We start from the raw sequence: 21,862 nt of genomic DNA, 5'->3' as shown, positions 1-21,862 counted from the left end.
TAGACATCAGCTGCATCATAAATATACGATTGACTTACAGATCTCGAATCTTCTCTTCTGTTTCATGTTTCCAAGTTTATTTGATTTTGGATGTTCAAATAATCATCTTCATACATTTTTACAAAACTTATTTGAATTCGTTTGAAATTCTGTCTATTAAGGACACTCTCTTGGAACATTCAACTTATAAAGCTTATTGTCGTCAAAATTGTCAGTTAATAGCATTGTTTACATTAAAAATTTCACCAAAATGAGGTGTAGCTATTAGAAAATGATTTAACATCACGGAAGTGATGAAAAAATTAATAAAATCATGGTATGTCATAAACTGTTGTGCAGACTCTACCTTTGTATCGGTATTTAGCTCGATGAAAAAAATCTTAACAGCTTTAACTTTTTAATGACTACCGGTACCTATATTTTTTATTATTTTATTTGACTTCTTATAATTTCTAGAATAACATTAATTTTTTAAAAAAATTTAATGAAAATTAAGTTTACGAATGAATTAAATGTACTGCGAAAATTAAATTAGCCTATCTGACACGTATTAAAAAACTAAAATTTGAAGATGAATATCTCGTTTTTAAATACCGTTACCTATACTGAATTTTTTTGGCTGTCTAGGTATTATCTTAAAGTTTGGGAGGTGTTTCTCAAAAAAAGTGATTTTTAAGAAAACGTCCTTAAAAATAAAAATAAAAATGACCATATAACGTACTGGAAAATTGATCCAATTATAAAAATATAGTTTATATTATTTTTCTAACCCAATAAAATTGGGTAAGAAATATATAGTATAAGTTACTGTTAAAAATTAAGAAAATACTAATTTCTGTTTATTTTAATATAGTTGAGTATGTTGTTTGGGTATAACAATGAAAATTTGTTGAAAGGAATATAAAATATAGAACAATATTCTATACTTTAAGATCCAGACATTTAATTTAATATATTCTGTTACAATAATTTAAGCCATATTATAGTATAGTTTGCCGTACAATTTATTATCGTTCACTATATTCTGCTTTGCTATGCAATGTAATAAAACTGGGTGTCGCAACTTTCCTCTGTGTGCATGTAAACTTTTTATTGTTAGATAGTTTTTACTATGCATTAAAATTCTAATATTTCTCACCCGTCTTTAAAATGTATTTTATATAATAATGAAATTTTAGGGAAGAATTAGAATGTTATTGAAATATTTCAACAATATTTATATAAGTTTTATTTGCAAAGGATTTCTAAATTATTTTATAATATTGTATTGTATATCATAGGAAAATAATATCCCGGCGAAGAGAAATTTTATACTTTCATAACTAAACAATAAATAAACTTACAAATTATTGATTGAAGTACGTAGTTTTAAATCATAGCAACCACTATTTCGATTTTCTGTATAAAAATTTTGCGTAGTACTATTAGAAGTAGTCCTTCCTTTATTTCGTGGTTCTTTACACGACAAAACCTTAAAATTCTATACGTTTAAATTAAAAAGTTTTAAGCGTGCAAATGTGACGTCACCAGTAAGAAATACATTGTCACTGAATTTAAACGTTTAGAAGTGTTCAAAATTGGTGACAATGTATTTCTTATGAGTGACGTCATATTAAACGTTTAAATGTAAATACATGGGTTTACCGTGTTACGCAGAATTAAAAAAATTAAAAGTTTAAAAGAAACAGTATGTACGTACCGGATAGCTCTGGAAATTTCCTGTAATCATACACTTTTAGCAATGAATATAGGCAGTGAAATGCAAATGTCTCTGTTGCTATGAGATATGATTACTACAATGCATTACTTACCTTTATCATGTGAATCGTCATGATAAAATGAACGCATCGAAATACCCTAGTTTTAGGTTTATAGACAGGTTTCGCAATTCAGATCTATACGCTGATTGCGAAACAAGTTTTCGAATTGGACAGTTTTACCGTCACGTCGTGAATTTTGCTCAGCCTTGCTAGCGCACAAAAATAATCGGTAAATTTGCCAGAGTATCGCTGCAAAAATTTGACTGCAGAGTATTTATGGCCCGAACGCCGGACAAAGTGCGCGGGACACATGGAGCCAATGACATCGGGTATTTTTTTTTTGCAAGTTGAAGGACCACTATAGCTCTGACCGCACGTTTCGCGCGATATGCGATATGCGATTGAATGGTCTCGATCGCGTGACTGGAAAAGAAAAAAATGACTTGGCTGGCTTAATTGCGTGAATTTAAATAAAATGCAAAGCGACAGCGAGATAGCTGAGAGGTAGGAGAATTTTCAAGTTGACGGGCAAGGATGTAAAGAGCATTGAGAAAAGAGAAGGGGAAGGAGAATGAGAGATACACGCATAAATGGCGAGAGAGAGAGAGAGAGAGAGAGAGAGAGAGAGGAATCGGTATGGGGGATGCAGCAGAGAGGGGATACGAGGAAGCCCTTAGGCAGATCTGTAGTTTCAAAGACTCGCCAAGTTTCAGTGCAAGAAGGTCAGCGCGGGGAAGCATTTTGACCGCGTGGAGGAACGGAACACGTTTCTCTCGTCCGTACAGCGGCGTTCGCGATCGGCTTGCTCTCGCGCTCGCCAGTCGAGCCGTGTATCACTGCGCGTGAATCACTCGGATTCGAGTCAAGTTCGCTGCGGAATCTGGATTTGGCCGAGTGTAAGTGTTTCATACGCGGATCAAAATTTTTTCCTTCTCGTGTGTTATCCTTACGGCTTTGTGCTCGGAGTTGTACTGGTCTCGTTAGCACCATAAACGCATCTCTGAATTTATATTCCGAGAGATATATTTTTAGTCAAGGCCGAAAGCACTTTTTTTGGTGCACGCACAAGTCGCTGAACTTTACAGGATAATCGCTTGCATTCCAAAAAGTGTGAGTGCTCAGACAACGCCCGATATCGCTTTGTTTTGACGTCTCCATGTTTGCGCGTTCGTATGTCAGCGCGAGATACTTTTATCTTCTAATAGATCATTTATCAGTTGGATCATTCGGAATATTTGTTGCTTCTTTCATTCTTTCAATTTATTCCTTTATCGCATTTCAAATAGATAATACAATTTTTCTATAAAATACGTTATTCATAACAGTTTCCTAAAATTATAGCATTGATTAAACTACTATTTGTCTCGTATTAACAGGATCTTCAAATTGCCGGTGACAACCCGTAGTCTTCAAATTTTCATTAACGATAATTATCTTGAAAAACATTTTACGCGTTTTATTGGCCAAAACAAACATTTTGAAAGTTGATAGTCAAGCCCGTCATTTATTGCAACGAATGATCTGCTTGCTAAATGCCAGGCGAGAATTATGGTTTTATTTAAAAACTGTCGATTCCTCATGAAATGTACGTTGATAAACGATATCGCGAGGTTTGCTCATATAGGATTCTTAGTAGAGCACAAGCAGTTCGGACGTGCGGAAAGCTATCACGGCTGCGATAAATTCTAATCAGTCTATACGCTTGTTGTTCAATTATTTTCTATAGTTGTATCTTCCATTTCTATATAAAAAGATTCACAACGCAGCATCGATTTCCGTATTGTGCGTGCAAATGATCCTTCGCGTGTAGCTCTAGCATACAAAACTTGCTTGAAAAAAAAAACAGAAGAAAAAACTCCTCGTTATAAAGTATTGCACGCTGATGATATAAGTAATAATCGAGTTAAAATGAGGATTAGACTAATATATTTATTGTCCGAGTGTAAGACAGAGTATGCGGGATCACAAAAAAATAACATCGCAGAAAAATGGGATGAGCGTGTGATGGATTAAAAGAGGAATAGCGTACAAAAAATACGCATAAGGAAAAATCACACTTATTTTTCAAAAATCCACTTATTCCACTTATATCCACTCATTTCTATTAATATAGCTTAAACGATACTGCAGAGCTTATCAAATATACTAAAGGGTAATATAAAAATTTGTATCTACTGCTATCGTGCAATGTAAGAATTTGAAAGAGACAGAGAGTGAGAGAGAGAGAGAGAGAGAAAGAAAAGCAAAGTACGAACGGAAAACAAGTCGCGTTAAACGAATAAAGAAAGAAGACAATGACATGCATTATTACCAAACAACCGAAAACGAAACCATTTACTCGTATTACGTTACTCTTTCAAAAATACATCTCGAAAATATTGAAGAGCTCGAGTGATTGACATGTGGATCAGCACATAGATGGAATAAAACCAATACATCAAAGCAGGTGTCGCAATGTATTGCTACACTGACTGTTCATCAATGGTTCCTCTAATTTAGTCGTTTAAGAAGGTTCTTCAGTGAAAAATCAATACTCTTAAGAAATCATTGAAATTGACATATAACATTGACATGTAACAACAGGCCATATATGTATGAGTATTTATTTTTTAGAGTATGTTATCGACTATTTTTTGATGTTGTAACCGTTTATAAACTAAACAAATTTAAAAAAATATGATTTCGTCAATTTACCAACACTATAAATTTGAAATATAATCGATAATATACCCCGATATTTTTACTAGATACTCCTACACATATGATCTATATTACGTTTCAATTTGATTGACATCTTAAAAATTGTGATATTTCACTGAAGAACTACCTTAAGCTCACAAATACGCGAGAAAAACGTGTATCTATAAAATTTCCGCGACACCGCTTTATCTACTCAAATTGTTGTGGTAATACACGAATAAGTAAAACTCAACGCCAGTTAAGTGTTAGCCATATTATCAGCAATAAGATTCGTAGATAGTCACATGAATGTCCGGCTGACGATAGAATGCAGAAATCCGCAAATATCGCTGACCTCTTCATAAACCAGATAGCATTGAACTTCAGTCATCTGAAAACAGAATGACATCGGCGTTATCTAAGCTTTTAACAAATAATTGTGTCAAGGGATCATTCCAAAGTCACTGTATTATCGCATCGCATTGATACATATGCATCTTATCTTGGCCATGCACTAAACTGCAAAAATCGTCGCTCGTAGTCAATTATTTTTAATTTAAAACACTATACATTCGTTTTGATTTTTCATAAACGCTTATCCCAAAAAATTCAATCCTTTCTTACACAAACCAATATAAAGCCTTGTGCGCAGTGAAATTGTCATACATTTCATCATTTATAAGTGTTCAAATTTGCCATAGTAAATCAGCTGCGAATGAGGGAATATGAATCCTGTGAGTAATATTGACCACTTCTCGTTTTTTTTAAAAGTTAAATACCCTCTGTATATTGCAGTTTTTTACTATGTTTATTATTTAATTCATAAGTTTTTAGCAATCGCCCTTAGTTCTGTAAATTGTATGTGCTTTTGAAATTCTTGGCATGTTTATTTCCAATTTTTCTTAATGTTGATTCCGCGCCTAATATATGTGTAAGCTTCTTCTTCAATTTTCGATATTTTTGCCTCACTTTACTAGGTCACTGTCAAACGCAATGCCATTTACAAAATTATTTTTCATTAATATGCAGCTCTACGACACTTACTTATTTAAAAAAAGGCCTTCGGGGAATACTAACCACCAATGCATTGGGTAATACGAACCACGAAAACAATTCGTTACATTCAATTGCAATATATTTCTTTACATTAATAAGTCTTTTTGAGCTCAAGTTACGCGAGCAATTGAAAATGGCAGTAATATAATATAATAAGACCACATAACATAATAACTTTGCGATGTCACGTTTATTATTATTGTTTGCAAGCTAGTAGTCATATATTGATTCTGCATAACTTGCAATTAAATTAAATAAGGGAAAGCCCTATGAAATAGTTTTAGAGGTTAGATTGAACCAAATATAGTTGATAATTATACAAGTAGATATTAATCATACTATCAAAACTGTGCCTGATCCGTTAATAATGTAAATGAATATGTATGTTCCGTTTTATTCATTTCTATTTAAAATAATTTTATGATCTATTAATCAAATATAAAAAGTTACAATAAGCTCTGTTCGAAAATGCCAATGTGCGTACACAAACTTAAAGTAAAATTAATGCAGTATTACACTTTTTAAAGAAATACGAGTATGTGATATTCTAATCTTAGTAGGCTTTTTAAATAGTAAATAAATACTAATAATTTTTTTTAAATATTAATAATTTATCATTTTATACAAATTTTGAAATGATTTTCTTTTAGTGGTCTCTTTTATCCTTAGCTTCTTTAACAACGTATTTTATCGGATTTTTGAGTAAAATCAAAATTTTCAGCATTTAAAAAAAGTAAATCACAAGTTTTGTAGTTAAACACCCGATAATGCGTTTCCTAGTTTGCAAGCTCGTTAAAAGTCTAGACGGTCAATATTTTCCAACTCTATTCTAATAATTGATAGATCGCAAATAATTCCAAACAAAATCTATGTGTGATTGAAAATTTAAAGAACTATTATCAATTAAAATATTTCACTGAGAAAACATAAATATTGATATACTGATGTTTCCTCAGTCTAATATTTTCATTGTAGTTAATTGTGAACATTAAGCTACTGTATAAGCTTCATTCAATCAATCGTAATTAAATTCAAATAACGAATGATTCAACTTTCAATTGCAACTTACAATCGCATTGTCAAGTGTACCTTTTCAATACTAGTTACGTAGATAACTGTGTTCAATAATGAAATTATTATTATTTTATTATTATATCATAGAAAAAACAAATTTCTAATTGTAAGTCAACTTTATAATTATTAAGCTAAATCATTCAAAAATGTAATGACTTTTGAAAATATCAATTTATTTCTTTCCATCAGTTTTTTTAACAGTATAAGATGTATATTTAAGTCACTAAAAATCTTGCATAAGCAATGAATATTGATGAATGATAAACAATAAACTGATGCCACATTATTTCACACGTGCTATCTAATTGACGCCAAACGAGATTTTCTGTGAATGCATTATCAATAAATAAATAAAAGTATTTAATTATTAATATTAGTGCGTAGGATCAGAAAGCATAACTAGCAATTCAGCAAGAATAAACACAACATCTTTCGTTAAACTACTTGAAATTCCCAATCATAAATTAACTCTGACATCCTGATACGCTGAGCTCTGGAATCGTTGAAGCAGGAAAATTTTGAAAAATAATAGTATTCAATTACTTTTGTAAATTAATTTTCATTTGGAATCTTCTCACTGAAACATATTAGCTACATCGATGATTTTCAACGAAAACAATTTCTACATAACACGATATTATCATTGTTAGTTACTACGAAACAACCAATAGCATTGAAATGATTCCATACTATGTATAGTATTGATAACTTATATATGTAAGAGTTAATGTCGCAGTAGCATGCTGATTATTTTGCATCTTGTTATAGCTGGAGTACATTATGACCGAGCAGTACGCTACCACCTACATTATAGAAATTTCGATTAAAAGTTGAAAAGCACACAGTGTATATTGGGGTATATACGAGATATAATCGGCTTGCAATATAATCGACGTTGCATTATGCTGAAGAATCTGAGACTTGTGAAAGCTCGAATTCGAGTGATCGAATTGAGTTCTTATGATTTCAGATTATACATAATGTTGCAACATTATTATAGTATATAAAGTTAAAAATTTCATATTTACGTATGAGAATACTTTGAACTTTGTATGAGTTATAATTACTTGAAACATTTTGTAGACGCAAAATATTGAATATTCATTACTAATGACTACCATCAATAATAAACCGGTAATTTTTAAATAAACAATTTTTTTATGCTGATCAAACTTAAACCGCCTTGCTGAACTATAATGTACATAACTACAGTAAGAATGTGTGCACAATGGTCCTCATAAATAATTAATAGTTATTATTCTTTTTTTAATAGTCGAAATGTTTTTCTTTATGTTCCAAGATTTGTTTCGTTTTTTTTTGCGTTCTTAATTTTCGCTCTCAGTTTTCCAGCAATATAATACATTTACATACTCACACTAAAAAAATATAATCGTTGATTCGTTACCATTTTGCTTCTGATTTTTTGTCATAAATTGCACAATCATTTTATACGATATTTATTCAAGATTCTTATGGTTGATCAATGTAACGAATCGTCTAGACATTACAAATATTTTTTGTACTAATATTTATTATTTTTCAAATAACTGTAAATTGTTACGTACTTGAGCGTAAAATTTATGTGATGTCATTTAAAAACGTCATTAAGCTTTGATAGATTTTGAGTAAAATATTATAAAAGGAATGTTTAAAATGTAAATTATAACTACGAATTTTACATATTATTATGACGAGGTAAAAAACTGGAGCGATATTATTTTTTACTTTATTACGAAAAATCACGCTCAACGTATATGAAAACGTACAATTGCCTGACAGAACGAATGGTTTGAAGCTAATATACGATTTCTTTTTTTTTTTTTACAAAAATAAAATCATTTCGAATATTGTTTTACATTTTATTTAAACTATTATTACAGAAACGTATAAAAGTACAGAAGAAAAGTGTTCTGTTTTTAGTTTTACACTAATTCTATAATATAAAATATTGTAAGACGAGTAAAATTTCCATGAGTTCTTTGGAATTTTTGTCGAAAAAAAATGTGAAATGAATTTCCTGCTACGTTAATAATCTGATATTAGAAGAATGATATAAAACATCTAAGTGCTTAATTCTGTATGCAAATCTAGTGAATCAGCAATTCATATCCATTCATCGATGCGGTTTCAATTTACTAAAGTTCCTACAAAAAAAAACGGTGAAAAATTCTAGTCGACACGTGTCGCAAAAAGATGTATTATAGTTACTTTGTTGCAATATAATATTACGCGATGAAAAAAAAGTGTCATCAAAACATACATAAACCACGTGTTATTTTTGTTGCAGACTTCCTGTGATCGGAGCTAATAATTACATCAAGACGTCGTGGGATACGTTTGAACAAAAAACAACTTTATAAACTGAGAGATAGAGACAGACAGTAACAAGGATGCTATAAAAGTGCACGTACACCTTACGCAACAGACAACTTCAATAAGCACGCGACAATACACATTCGAACGAAAATTGCCGTGGGGACAAGTCTGTGGCGTCATCAGATTCTTGCGTCAAGAAAAAGTATCAATTTGAGATAGTCCAGGTCATCAAGGTTTTGCAGACTATTGTGCAATAGCTTATTTTATATTGCATTATAAAAGTTGAACTTGGAGCGGCTTCACGGATAACCTCCCTCTCACTCTTTCTTCGAATTTCTACATGGACATGCAGCATCAAATGAGCACCTTGACATAGTGGATCGCTGAATAATCAGGAAAATCAAAGAAACCTGAAAAAAGCGGTTGGCGCGACTTTGCTGACAACTTGAAAACTTGAATGACGAACATAGTGCAACGCGGATCGACGAAGTGAGCGAATCCTCGAGATTTAAGCTGTGCGCGACAAAGATAATCGAGAGTAAGGCCGAAACAATGTGTCAACGAGCAGTGCTAATCAATCTACCCAAATCGGGCTCGTTGGACATCGAGTTCAACAATCTCAACTACGCAGTATCGACTGGGTTTCGAAAACCGAAGAAAGAAATCCTACGCGGAGTGGACGGACTATTCAAATCAGGCGAATTGACTGCCATTATGGGCCCATCGGGTGCCGGCAAGTCGTCCTTGCTGAACATTCTCACAGGGCTACAGAAGTGCGGCGTGACGGGCAGCATAAAGTTCCGTTCAAAGCACGGTGATCGCGATTGGAATCAGTACAAGAAGGAGTCCTGTTACATCCAGCAAGACGACATGCTACATCCACTGTTTACCGTGCAGGAGGTCATGATGATGGCCGCGGACCTGAAACTCGGCAACAATCTCAGTCGCAAAGCCAAGCACATGGTCATCGACGATGTTCTCGAGATTCTCGACTTGACGAAGACGAAGGAAACGCGATGTGACAGGCTGAGCGGTGGCCAGAGGAAACGACTTAGCGTAGCTTTGGAGTTGGTGGACAATCCGCCGGTGATGTTCCTCGACGAGCCGACCACTGGCCTCGACTCGTCAGCCTCGCTTCAATGCGTGGCGATGCTTCAGAACCTCGCCAAAGATGGGCGGACCATCATTTGCACGATTCACCAGCCCAGTGCCACGATCTACGAGATGTTCGATCACGTTTATCTGCTGGCTGAAGGTCGCTGTGTCTACCAAGGCGACGCTAAGAATACCGTGAATTACTTCAAGAAACTCGAGCTCGTTTGCCCGATGTACCACAATCCAGCTGACTTCATGATCGAGGTTGTGAGTAAGGAGTACGGCGACTTCAACGAGAAGCTCGCCGTTGCTGCGACAGATCGATCGTGGAGAGCGACTACACCTGACAAGAGCATCCTCTGCCAGCCGGACGGCATCATGAAGTACAGCTCTGAGGGCAAAGCCACTGTGCTGATCAGTCCACCTTCCGAGTTTTCGAGGTTCTGGGTACTACTACGGCGCTGTATGATCCAACTCTTCCGAGACTGGACGGTCACTCATCTCAAGCTCCTGGTACACGTACTCGTCGCAATCCTGCTAGGATTGCTTTACGTTGACGCAGGCTCTGACGGCTCGAAAACCATCAGCAACGTGTGCTTCTTCCTGGTGAACTCCGTCTACATCTGCTATACGAGCCTCATGCCCGCGGTACTCAAGTTTCCCTCGGAACTGCCAGTATTGAGGAAGGAACGTTTCAATAATTGGTACAAACTGTCCACCTACTACGCGGCCTTCCTCGTCTCCAACATTCCCGTTCAGGTGATGTTCGTGGTCGTCTACACCGCTACCGCTTACTTTATGAGTAGTCAACCACCGGATTTGCACCGTTTCCTGATGTTCCTTGCCATAACGGTACTCGTGGCACTAATTGCTGAGGGTTTCGGTTTGTTCCTTGGTACCACGGTCAATCCCATCAACGGTACCTTCTTAGGCGCAATAACAACCTGCGCTGCCCTCGTATTTGCTGGTTTCCTCGTGCTCTTCAATCACATGCCCAGATTCATGTACTGGCTGACCTACACTAGTTATTTGAGGTACGCCTTGGAAGCGATGGTTCAAGCGATTTATGGATTTAACAGGCCGAACTTACCCTGCCCGGTGGATGATGACATGACTGACATGACTTATTGTCAATTCCGAATGCCCAAGGCCATTATCAAAGAGTTGGCTATGACTGATGTCGATTATTGGTTCAATTTCACAATACTTTTTGTTCACTTCGTGGTACTGCGTTTCGTTGCTTATGCCACGCTCAAGAGAAAATTGTCATCCATCTGATTAGCCTACCAGGTAAATTTAACAACAGTGTAGTCAATTATGTTAAAAAAACTAATTGACTTTGTTTTTTTTAAATATATTTTCATCGCGATAACAACAATGTAATTAAAAAGTTCTTGATGAATACAAAAATGTATATGGTCATTGAATGTATTTACAAGCATTCTCATTGGTCGATTATGTTTGTCCATTCAAATATCAATTCGTGCTCTACATTTCACTAAACTTTATGGAAACGAAAGCAGGAGTATAATGAAACTCTTAAAGAACATTTAAAAGACGAATATACGTATAAAGTGTAGATAGAAGAACATTTGCTCAATTTTCCGTTCACGAACGATGTAAAAAGAGTAAGATATGTACATCGATATCCAAGCAATGTCTATTTTTAGTGGAGTACATTTTTTTAGCACAGTATATTACGATACCCTCGCTCGGGTGAAAACACCACACGAGTCGCGATTTCTTTTTTCGAACATGTATCGTACGGTATTTTTTGATGCAACGTGTTCAAAGTACGATTTTGACCGCACATTTTTGGCTGAACGTGTGGAAAAGTCGCACTTTTCGCACGGAGAGTCAAAAATAAATATCATAAATCAAGATTTAGAAAGTTTATTTTGAGAGTTTATATAAAAACTGTTCATGTGCTCAAAGACTGATAGAGAGCGTTATCACCATTCAGAATTCATCAACAAAAACATTGTTTCATAGCTCTTCGAATAAGAATGTTTATAACAAACTCATACCCATGGAAAATTTTAGAGTAAAACATAAAATTTTTAATTTTACACGATTAATCTTTGGGTGGAAAAGAAACCACTAGACCGATGCTACAAATGATTAGCATTCTTAATGAAGCGGTACTTTTTTTTACTACAAGTTTTTTTAAGTGTACGAACACCACAAAGAAATTATTATTTCAGTTTTTCAGTTTAACCACAAAGATTTCTTAAAATAAGTTTATAAACCTACTAATATTAGTTATTTAAGCGAGACAACTGTTTTCTTAATTTGACGAAGAAAATGACTTATATATTAAACACGAAAAATAAAGAAAAAAGCTTCCTTATCAAAAATACTGTCTAATGTTTGGGTTTTAGTAATCTTCAGTGCTTCTTCTTTTTGCATTGATTATTAAGAACAAAAATATCAAAAGTTTTGATGATACGAATTATCATTACATAAGATAACTAATCGTCAGTGGAAAAAACTAGTCATATCATCGAATTATAATTTGTTTCGAGATCAAAAACTTGTCATAGCATTAACCATTTGTTTCACGAACGAGGAAATCAATTTACACGTATAAAAAAATTAAAGTCACGCGATAGTCGTTTAATATACTACGTACAAACCACCAGTTTGAGAGGTCCGTTTTTTTTACAGATCTCATCGGTATACAACATTACAGATCTGATTGAAATGTGACAAGAAGACCAGTGCAGAACGATATATCTGCATACACAATAATTTTATTAAAAGAATTGAAATTGCAGAATCAAATAATCTCGAAACCAAGGAAAAAAAAGTCAGTGGAATGACTTTGCGAAAGGAAGAAATTGGACAAGCATGGTATTTTCAATAGGAACTTAATTTATTGCTTCAGTTCCCATGTAATGCGTAAGTTACAAGATAGAATTAGGCGCACGCTGACGCAAAAGAATGCTAAAAGTAAAGAAAACAAAAAAAAACAGACGATGCCTGGCAAAAACAGGTTCAAGAGTTGTAGCATTAAGTTTGTTGCGCGAACACAGAAAGGCAACATGATCGTCGAAAACATTACGTAAATCGGAAATTCAATCTAGAATACCTATTTCCAGACAATTTTTACAATTGAACGAAATTTACCATTGCGTTATCGAATTTGGTAGCTAATTTCTTTTTTCTATCTAAAGTACACGAGTAGTATTTCACGCACTTAACAGTGCCACAATTTTTAAAACGTACAGGCACTCAAAATTGTATTTTTTTTTAAATTACGTTCTTGAAACCTATCTGCGGCGAAGCCTTGACCCTCATGCGACATTGAACAAAAATTTAAATAGAAAGGACCTACAATTTTTTTGACTTTGGCAATGATCGTAAAATTTTACGATGTGGTAGCGCATTCAATAGACTACGGTGTACTTTTAATGAAAAGATGTGGCATTCCAAACGCTCAATTATTTAAGCGACGTCACGGAACCGCAGTTTCTTTTGTTCTTGCGCGATAGTATTTTTTTAATCGGTCATTGGAACGATTTGGTCGATGCATTTATGTGCCGAATATCAAATGGGGGATTTATGCCATCCGTTGAAAAGTGTATTCTGATCGACAGACGAGTTTTTAATTTTACAAGTGATGATAAATAACGATTAGTACATGAGTCATTAGAATTGCAAATACTATTATCGCAGTGATTTTTCCTTCTTACTCTGTGACTATAAATCACTTATGTTTAACGTTTATTCTGCCGATCGTATGTTCATGTCACTTTTAAGTAAGTCAATTGATAATTAGTAGAATATGTCAAAAAAATGTTGTATTATATTAATTAAAATAATAAATAATTTTTAGGGATAAGGTTTCCATGTGATAGTTTCATTTGGGTCTATTAAAATTGAAAGTAGATGCTTGCATGTCGTTTTGTCGAATCCATGACGATGATAAAAAAATTTGTGAAAACACGAATATTTATTATACTACGCCTAGAAAATAATTATCATCATGACACGAACGCCGTCTGTTTGTAATTTAATTTTTATTTTCTTGCGGCAGTGACTAACAAAAAAAACGCAAATGTCACTTGAGAAAAAATATGTCTACATTGAGAACATTTCTTCGCAAAACAAATAACACTATGAATTTCAAAAGAAGCGGTCAAACAAGTTTAATCATTTTTATAAGGTAACAAGGAAGTGTGGCGCTGCAAGGTTAAAAACACGCTTAATCGTTAATATTATAGCACGTGTATTTCTAGAACATTAGTATAATGAGAATTTTTTCTCAAAAAATTGACAATAAATTCGCGCCGTAAGGATAAGCATGTTAAAATAAATAAACTAGACACGGGAACGTTTGTGAACTTGGACTAATTTTTTTCATTTCAAGCTCACGTTTGTCGAGTGAAAAACGTTTAAAGAGGATGCTTCTTATGTTAATTGTATGTGCGTACGTGTTTTAATCAACGAAGATACTCTTGTAATATGTTGTATGTGGCATTAATTAATTGTAGGTCAGACAGAAAATATATATACATAAGTCAGACATAAGGAAAATTGAAAGTAAAAAGCGAAATTTATGAACTTCAAGCCGTATTTTTAGGCCAACACTGCTTCTCGATGTGTAAATTTTTGTACGAAAGCGTAGAATTTATTGCACTGCATTTATTAATTTTTTGTAGACTAGAAAATATCATTCACGAATGAGATGGGTTTGTTGTAATTCGAGTATTTGAAAAATTGAACAGCTTTTCATCTTGATTATTTTCCTATTCTACATTCAAAGTAGACAAGCAACTCAATTTTTTAAATCGTATGATTGACGAACATTAAGCATTGTTATAACGAAAAAAATTGAGGGTACGTTTATTTAGACGACTTCATGGTACTTGCAATTGGGCAACGCACTTTACCTAAACAAGTAATCTCCTTATCTCATTTTCTTCGTAGCATTAATTAGTTGCGGAGTATCGAAGCCAACGATACTATCATAGGTTATAGGTTGTGCAGGTATACCTCGTTAACATATAATTATGTCGCGATTAACGTTTTTCAATACGTAAGCATATAAACTGCTGCTGAATAAATAAAGATTTTTGTCACTTTTCGCTACAAGAAGTTACATGCGGGTATTGTAGTAGATTAGAAGAATCTCGTCACTTGTTAAAAATATTCGGATGACAACTAATTGTCAAATATAGATTTTAATATCAACGAAATGTAACACCAAAATATATAAAACTGTTAACTCAAGGCAACAAATTTGCATACAATGAACTGAGTAAAAAAAAGAATTTCAATTATATAATCGTTTAATCGAACAAAGGTCAAATATTGCCTGAGTATGTGCATGATTTCAATCAAACTTTTTTACGATCTCAACATTCGAATCAACAAATTATTAACTAATTCGTAATGTAATAAAATAAGATAATCAAGGGAAGATATACTGCGAGAAAATTGTTAGTACGTATGTGTTTAGTCAATTGTTATAGTTTTCTGAATCATAAAATAGTTCGGTGAAGTAATCATGTTTCTCTACATTTAGAAATGTATATTAGTATTTTTTATAAGGTGAAACGGTGATGTATATACAACACGTACATATATGTGAATTTACAATGTTGAATAAAAAGTTTTATATGAAAAGTTTACAGCTTTCTTTGTAACAGTCTCACTGTAATTTCCTTTTTTTGATTGCCCTGCTAGCGGGACTGTGATTAACTCAAATTGAAGTCACAAAGTAATTTGAATAAATTAGTTTAATAAGGGAAAATAACGACGCAAGAGTCTGGAAAAATGGCACATTTATTATGTTATTAGTGATAATAATATTACTAGTGGTAATTAAACATTTTTTCATTCACAGTCGAATCTTTCAGTATTTTGTTTTGTCCATATCAGTGTGCCTATTTGTTTCTAGCTTACACATTCACACATATATTTTCCGTGTATGAGGTTATACATTTTTTATGCGGGAGCAACATGCAGCCTTTCATATCATCGCTTCCCTCAAAAATCCCAATTACGTTGTTATAGAACTCACATTTCCTGTTAAATAATGGTTGTTGCACAAGAAAGAGCAGTTATATTTCGTTTCGTTGAGGCTACTATTCACTCTCGCGATTCACATCATTATAACTCTCACGCGGTTTGAATTTGGATTGGTCATCGAACATTTGTAAGAACATCCATTCGACCCTTTTCACACTTATTCGACTTAATTTCTCACGTCTATGATTACACACATGATTTTTTCTTATTCACTCTTTAACTCTTGCACACGCAATTAAGTTTTTTTATGCACTTTACATTTTCACATTCTCACACATACTTTAACTATCTAAATCTGTCGAGTCTAGCTTATAGACTGGGCTTAAAATCTATTTATAGTCGTTATTATTTTACATGATTACCTTCGCAAGTCTTCGGCACGCAAGTACTTTTACAAAAGTATTTTATCGCCATTGATTCTCACGCCTCCATCTGCGTTTACGATCAGACGCGATTTTCATTATAATTAATATAATAGTAATAGAATAATATAATAGAATAATATTAAAAATAAAAATGATCGTAATATAAATTGATAATCATACCCTTGAGAAAAAAAACACAAATTTATAGCCTATATGTATAGCCTGTTGTACGTTTTTTCAAAGTATTATAGCTACTCAAAATGCTTTTTCTCTCTCGCTAGGGCAATAATCATTATAATCATAATAATTATCACGCCGAGTCAACTCGGCCTTCTTTAACACTTCTACGTCACAATGTACATTTTTTCAGCCCTTTCAAACTTTTTCAACTGTATCTTTTTACCAGTTTCGTCTTGCAGTGCAGGCGAACGGAGGTATACAATTACACTTAATTATTGTTGAACGAGGTCGCAACCGACGTTATTGTCTTTTTCACGCGAAGGTCCTCGAATGTTATTTTAACAAGAATCTTTCTTCAAATACTTGTGTCCAGTACTTGATGCATAAGCATCGATGTGATTTAATGCGAAAAACAGTTTTTTAATGCGTTAGCAATGACGATTCTTTACTTTTACAGATTTCTTCAAATACGTTTTTATTTTATTATATTTCTTTCGATAATTTATTTATTGCCCAGACTCTATTATAAAAGATACATTCTTTAGCAAATTTCCAAGTTGCATGGCAAAATCAAAATTAAAATTAAACTGATTTTGGATAAAACATTTTATATAAAATTTATTAACTGACGTTACCAGTGTTATTCATTTACAATAAAAATAAATGATGTGAAAGCGCAACTACAAGTAAAGTTAACAATTTGTAAAGTTACAGCTGTTGGTTATTTCATCAGATATTTAAAAAATCAAATTTTCTTAATATTCCAACTTCGTCAGTAAATAAAATCCCCTGTAATGTGTTCAACATAATAATATAAAAATTACCATCAAACTTATGTTAAGTAATAATATGATGGTTGATAAAATGTAAATAACATCGTAAAAAATTATTTGTATTTTTTTCAATAAAGTCAAGGCCAAGTGATATGAGTTTCTTTGAATATGAGACCTTATAAAAAGATGTAAATTACGCTATCATACCAATAGAAGCCAATAAATGAATCGCCTAGCTTTTTGATGTTAGAGGAACTTCAGCAATAAGTGGAATACTTAGGTTACGAGGTGGCTCGACTACTCGTTCAATATACATATATATATAATACATCTTTGCCATTAAGACGTAACTTTTTCAGAAATATGATTATAACCCTTTCAGAGGCTAATTTTTTGCACAACAAATCAATTTATTTATAAATCACTTTAGGTTTTACATGAACCTTCAATGCCAGCGAATAGAAAATATTTACTTAATTTGAAAATCGTCAAAAACTACATTGTTTGATATGTTTCGTTGGTTAGTATTTCTAAAGAAATTCATTACTCAATTCAGTGAATTAGAAAATAATATTTGTCAGTTTTTTTACAAATATGCTCCACAAGTCCAGACAATTACTAAACGTTGTAAATATTTCTACTAAATAACTGCTGGCTATATGAGCTCACATCGCTAAAGATTGCTTTCATTTGCAATAATCTTTTATTACTAAACTATAAAATAAACATAATGCAAATTTATCCTAATATCATAGAGCTAAATTATTTACAAGTATGGAATACTTGATTGCATAGTTATGAGCATAAAAAACGAAAAAATATATGAGACGATGCGTCCCACTGCCCTTGAAAGGGTTACATCTTTACAAGTCGGAACAGGATATAGTAATCGGACGTGAATGATCCGAATTCGATGCTCAATTGCACCCGCTTCGACGGAATAAAAAAAAATACAATAGAGAAGGCTCTATAGTTTAAGCATGGCAAAAACAATGAGTAACATCACACATTTCCCCGCAAATTCGCTCCTTGGATATGCAAAACGTTCCGGTTTGTCTGTCTCATTGTAATCTCATCTGCCTACGAAATATCCGGGTTATAGCATGAATGATTTCTATACCATCATAGCTGTTCCGAAATTGTATCAAAGGACAAACAGATAGTTGATGACAACGTTTCGCTGAAACAAGTTTGGAGTGCGGTTTCGTTTCACAGAAGTCTACAAAATCAATCCGCTACACAACCTCTGCTACTGTGGCGGTTGCACGCTATGCTGATGTGTAGGTGGACCCTGCAACATGCCAAGCCGGTTACTACATTTTAACGTTGAATCCGTTATACACGCATAAGAAGATAAAAAGAGAAAAATGTTTTATCGCGAAATTGAATTTTCTGTTTTCTTATTAATTAAAGTACGATAAAACTTTTTTCTCTTTCCGTCGCTGGATACTTATTCAACTTACGGGCATTGCAGGAAACGGCGCCTGCGTGTGAGCATGTGCGTGTGGATGAGGATGAGCTATGTGTGCTGCAAGATGGCCAGGAAGTTTAGGACCGTCTTCAGCTTTTTCTTCCTCTCTCCTTTTCAAACATGCTGCTTTAGGGTTCAAGTTTCGTTCTATAAAAAAATTATGTATTAGCATATAAAATTACATTTATTATTAAATTTTATTTGTTCATATTGTAAAATTTTAAAAACATTAAACCAAATTGATACGTGACACTGCTGTGTACAACGGGACTTTACTTTATTACTATACTATATTACTTTATAATTGAATTTCTATTTACCTCTGACTTGCTGTTCCAATGCCATGATGACTTCTACAGCCATATTAAGGATTCCAAGTTTAGTTTGTGGTTTCTCCGACTTCATGTGAGCCATGCACATTCTGCCAAGTTCTTTCAATGCCTCGTTGATGTCACGAATGCGTATCCTTAAAAAAATATAGAATGTTTAATCCTTAAGATCTTTGTTCCCAATAAAGTTGCACATGATTAAAGGTAGAAGGTTGAGAAAAGGGAAAAATGAAGCAACTGATTTAGAGACAAATGAATGTCAATATCGAAGGTGCTATGCGTAGAATACGGGGCGACGACTATTGAGTATGCAACGAGAATCTTAAGTATGCAACTTAAAATATGCACCATCCAAATATTTAATAACTTATGAACATTTCTTTGAATCGTCATTTCTCAAGTTTAAGTTCAAGCTTCGCTCTTCTTACCTTTCCCTAGCATTATTAGCCTGCCGTCTTTCCTTTTCCCGCTGTGCTTTTACGTCTGGATCATCGTCTTCATCCTCAGCGCTCGAACAACAATTGCGCAAAAACAATACTCGATTAATCATCTGATGGTAGTTAGCTCAAGGCCAATTTCGCAAAACCCATTAAATTGATGTAATTAGGCACTTTTAGGCAATTGCAATAAACAGTTTTTAAACTGGAATATTGAATCAAATATAACTTTGAAAAAGCTACCAAATACCATTAATTCGATGGGTTTTTTAGTCATCAATTTTGTTAATCGTCATGTTGTTCGAGTGATGATTTTGAGTCAACCAATTTTATATGATTCTATTCTCTGAGTGAGTAAACACACGCATAATGGTGTCATGACTTTTTTTATGCTGAAATATTCAGAGTAGCACTTTTTTCACTTGGAGTGTTAATATAATGCCGTATTAAAGAGCCCGTACACTAAACATAAACACTGCTGCTTTGCAAAATAATAAAAATTATTAACGCTAACTACTTTCAATATTATTTATTTCTATACAATACACTTCTACTTGGTAAAAATAGAAATTATATTCACGTTATTGATAAATTATATTGAGTAACTATTACATTGAAGAGAATACTTCTGGAAATAAGTTATAATATTAATCATTTTATAAAATTCTGTAAATAGGCAGTTGCTTCAATTTTCCTGATTATAAATAGTCTTTAAAAGATGAAATAGAATATAATGAGATTTGTAGAAGATGAATATTACAGAACTTACGTGTATAGGAAGGACAATTGATGGATTTATAAAATTGAAGAAATATTTAAAGAAAAAGAATCTACATTTTATAAAATTTTAATGTAAATACATAAATATTTATTTATATTTGTATATCAATGAATTTAAATCAAAGATAAAAATAGTATTGTAAACTGGCCTTTTATCGTAATCGCACTGCAATAAAACTGTATGAATCTGTTAACAAATAATGTTAAAGACAATCTGTAAATTTACATTGACGATTGTCATCTTACATTTTCGATTGGTAGACCAGCAGCATTTTAACTGTGAATTACGTTTGAATACGGGCCACAATAATTTCTCTGATAATAAATCGATATGAAAATTATCTGTCACTCAGGATTTAAAATAATTAATGAAAATTGTCCAAAGAAAACAACTTGGCAGAAAAAAATATAATGCCATGGGCATTTATTTACAAGAAAACTATGAGTGACAGCTGAAGGATAGGATCGAAAAGGACATTGTTTTCTTACAAAATTGCAGCAAAGTGCAAATTGCGTGTGTTCACTAACCTTTCGCGAACATTGTTCGCTTGTCGACGTTCTCTTTCGCGCACCGCTTTGGTGCCAGGGTCATCACCATCTTCATCAGCGCTCGAACAACAAGTTTTAAAAACAAAGCAAGTTAGTTTGGTACATGAAATAACCACAACGTTGACGATTGAGAATTTTTAGGAATCATGCTGCCATATTTCTAAACATTCTTTTTGGCAAATGATGACAGAAATACTTACTATCGACGAGATCGTTTCGTGCCCTTTCCTTGTGACGTCGAGTTGACTTGAGCCGTACCAATAACTGCTGCTGTTGTTGCAACCAAATCACTACTGGATGGCTTTGTTTCTCCACCACTGCTATCTGGCGGATCTTTCCTCTTTTCTACAGAGATGTATTCTGCGCATTAATAAAATTGTCACACATGGAGCTGATGAATTTACAAAACATCAATCACTAGCTTTGGTCGAATAACCGTTTACCGATAGACTTATAAATTAGAAATCAATCCAGCTACGGATTCTTTAAGCAGTTATTGCAAAGTAAACTACATGTTTGATTCTTAAATGTATACCGAGGTAACTCATTATCTCATAGCTCGATCACGGCTGTAGCATTCATAAAGAATAGAAGAAATGCAATAACAAGAAAATCGTGAGCGCAGACCTAAGTCGTCCCAATAAGGAAATAGTAGATAAATCACGCGACAAAACCATGAGGTATGTATTCGCGTATACGTCGGCACCTTTATTATCCCCTCTGCAGCCGCGGATAACCTGATTCATTATGCCAACAAAAGGGAATCCGCGCACGACTTTCACGGCGCGCGTAACGCGTACTGTCCTATTCGCGAGCCCACCATTACCACCAATGCTTTTTTGTTTTTCCTTTTTTATCCCCTTTTTTCGCGCGGGATACTGAAGTGCTGTTTTCTGTTCTCTTTTTTGGCCTTGGCCGTACATGGTAACAAGGTATTCGACAACGACGACTCTTTACAATAA

General features: G+C 33.6%; 2 protein-coding genes across 4 annotated transcripts in view; one reads left to right on the top strand and one right to left on the bottom strand.

Annotated features, from left to right (window-relative positions):
* The first annotated feature begins 2,495 nt into the window (after positions 1–2,495).
* Positions 2,496–15,606, top strand: LOC131673630 (ATP-binding cassette sub-family G member 1-like). The gene is made up of 3 exons (XM_058951760.1): positions 2,496–2,656; positions 8,857–11,270; positions 12,648–15,606. The coding sequence occupies exon 2, from the start codon at positions 9,438–9,440 to the stop codon at positions 11,256–11,258; it is 1,821 nt and encodes a 606-aa protein (XP_058807743.1). The 5' UTR covers positions 2,496–2,656; positions 8,857–9,437; the 3' UTR covers positions 11,259–11,270; positions 12,648–15,606.
* A 153-nt stretch (positions 15,607–15,759) lies between these two features.
* Positions 15,760–21,862, bottom strand: part of LOC131673629 (transcription factor 12) — a 72,257-nt gene continuing 66,154 nt past the window's right edge. Inside the window, exons 9-14 of one of the 3 annotated variants that reach the window (XM_058951756.1) lie at positions 21,104–21,245; positions 20,880–20,972; positions 19,563–19,643; positions 19,126–19,271; positions 18,798–18,952; positions 15,760–18,625 (exon numbers count right to left, since the gene is read on the bottom strand). In XM_058951756.1, coding sequence (XP_058807739.1) covers positions 18,584–18,625; positions 18,798–18,952; positions 19,126–19,271; positions 19,563–19,643; positions 20,880–20,972; positions 21,104–21,245 — 659 coding nt within the window. In that variant the 3' untranslated portion in view covers positions 15,760–18,583. Of the gene's footprint in view, positions 18,626–18,797; positions 18,953–19,125; positions 19,272–19,562; positions 19,650–20,879; positions 20,973–21,100; positions 21,261–21,862 lie in introns of all 3 variants that reach the window. The other 2 variants (XM_058951757.1, XM_058951758.1) reach the window with 2 other exon arrangements.

The sequence above is a fragment of the Phymastichus coffea genome, unplaced genomic scaffold, assembly GCF_024137745.1.
Source record: "Phymastichus coffea isolate CEN01 unplaced genomic scaffold, Cenicafe_Pcof_1.1 PCOF00187, whole genome shotgun sequence".
NCBI classification, from domain to species: domain Eukaryota; kingdom Metazoa; phylum Arthropoda; class Insecta; order Hymenoptera; family Eulophidae; genus Phymastichus; species Phymastichus coffea.
The sequence above is the reverse complement of the archived record's forward strand: the minus strand, read 5'-3'. Positions and strand labels throughout refer to the sequence as shown.

Bases quoted from the DNA above. Each gene is read 5' to 3' on its own strand.
- LOC131673630 (XM_058951760.1), top strand. From the start codon at position 9,438: ATGTGTCAACGAGCAGTGCTAATCAATCTACCCAAATCGGGCTCGTTG.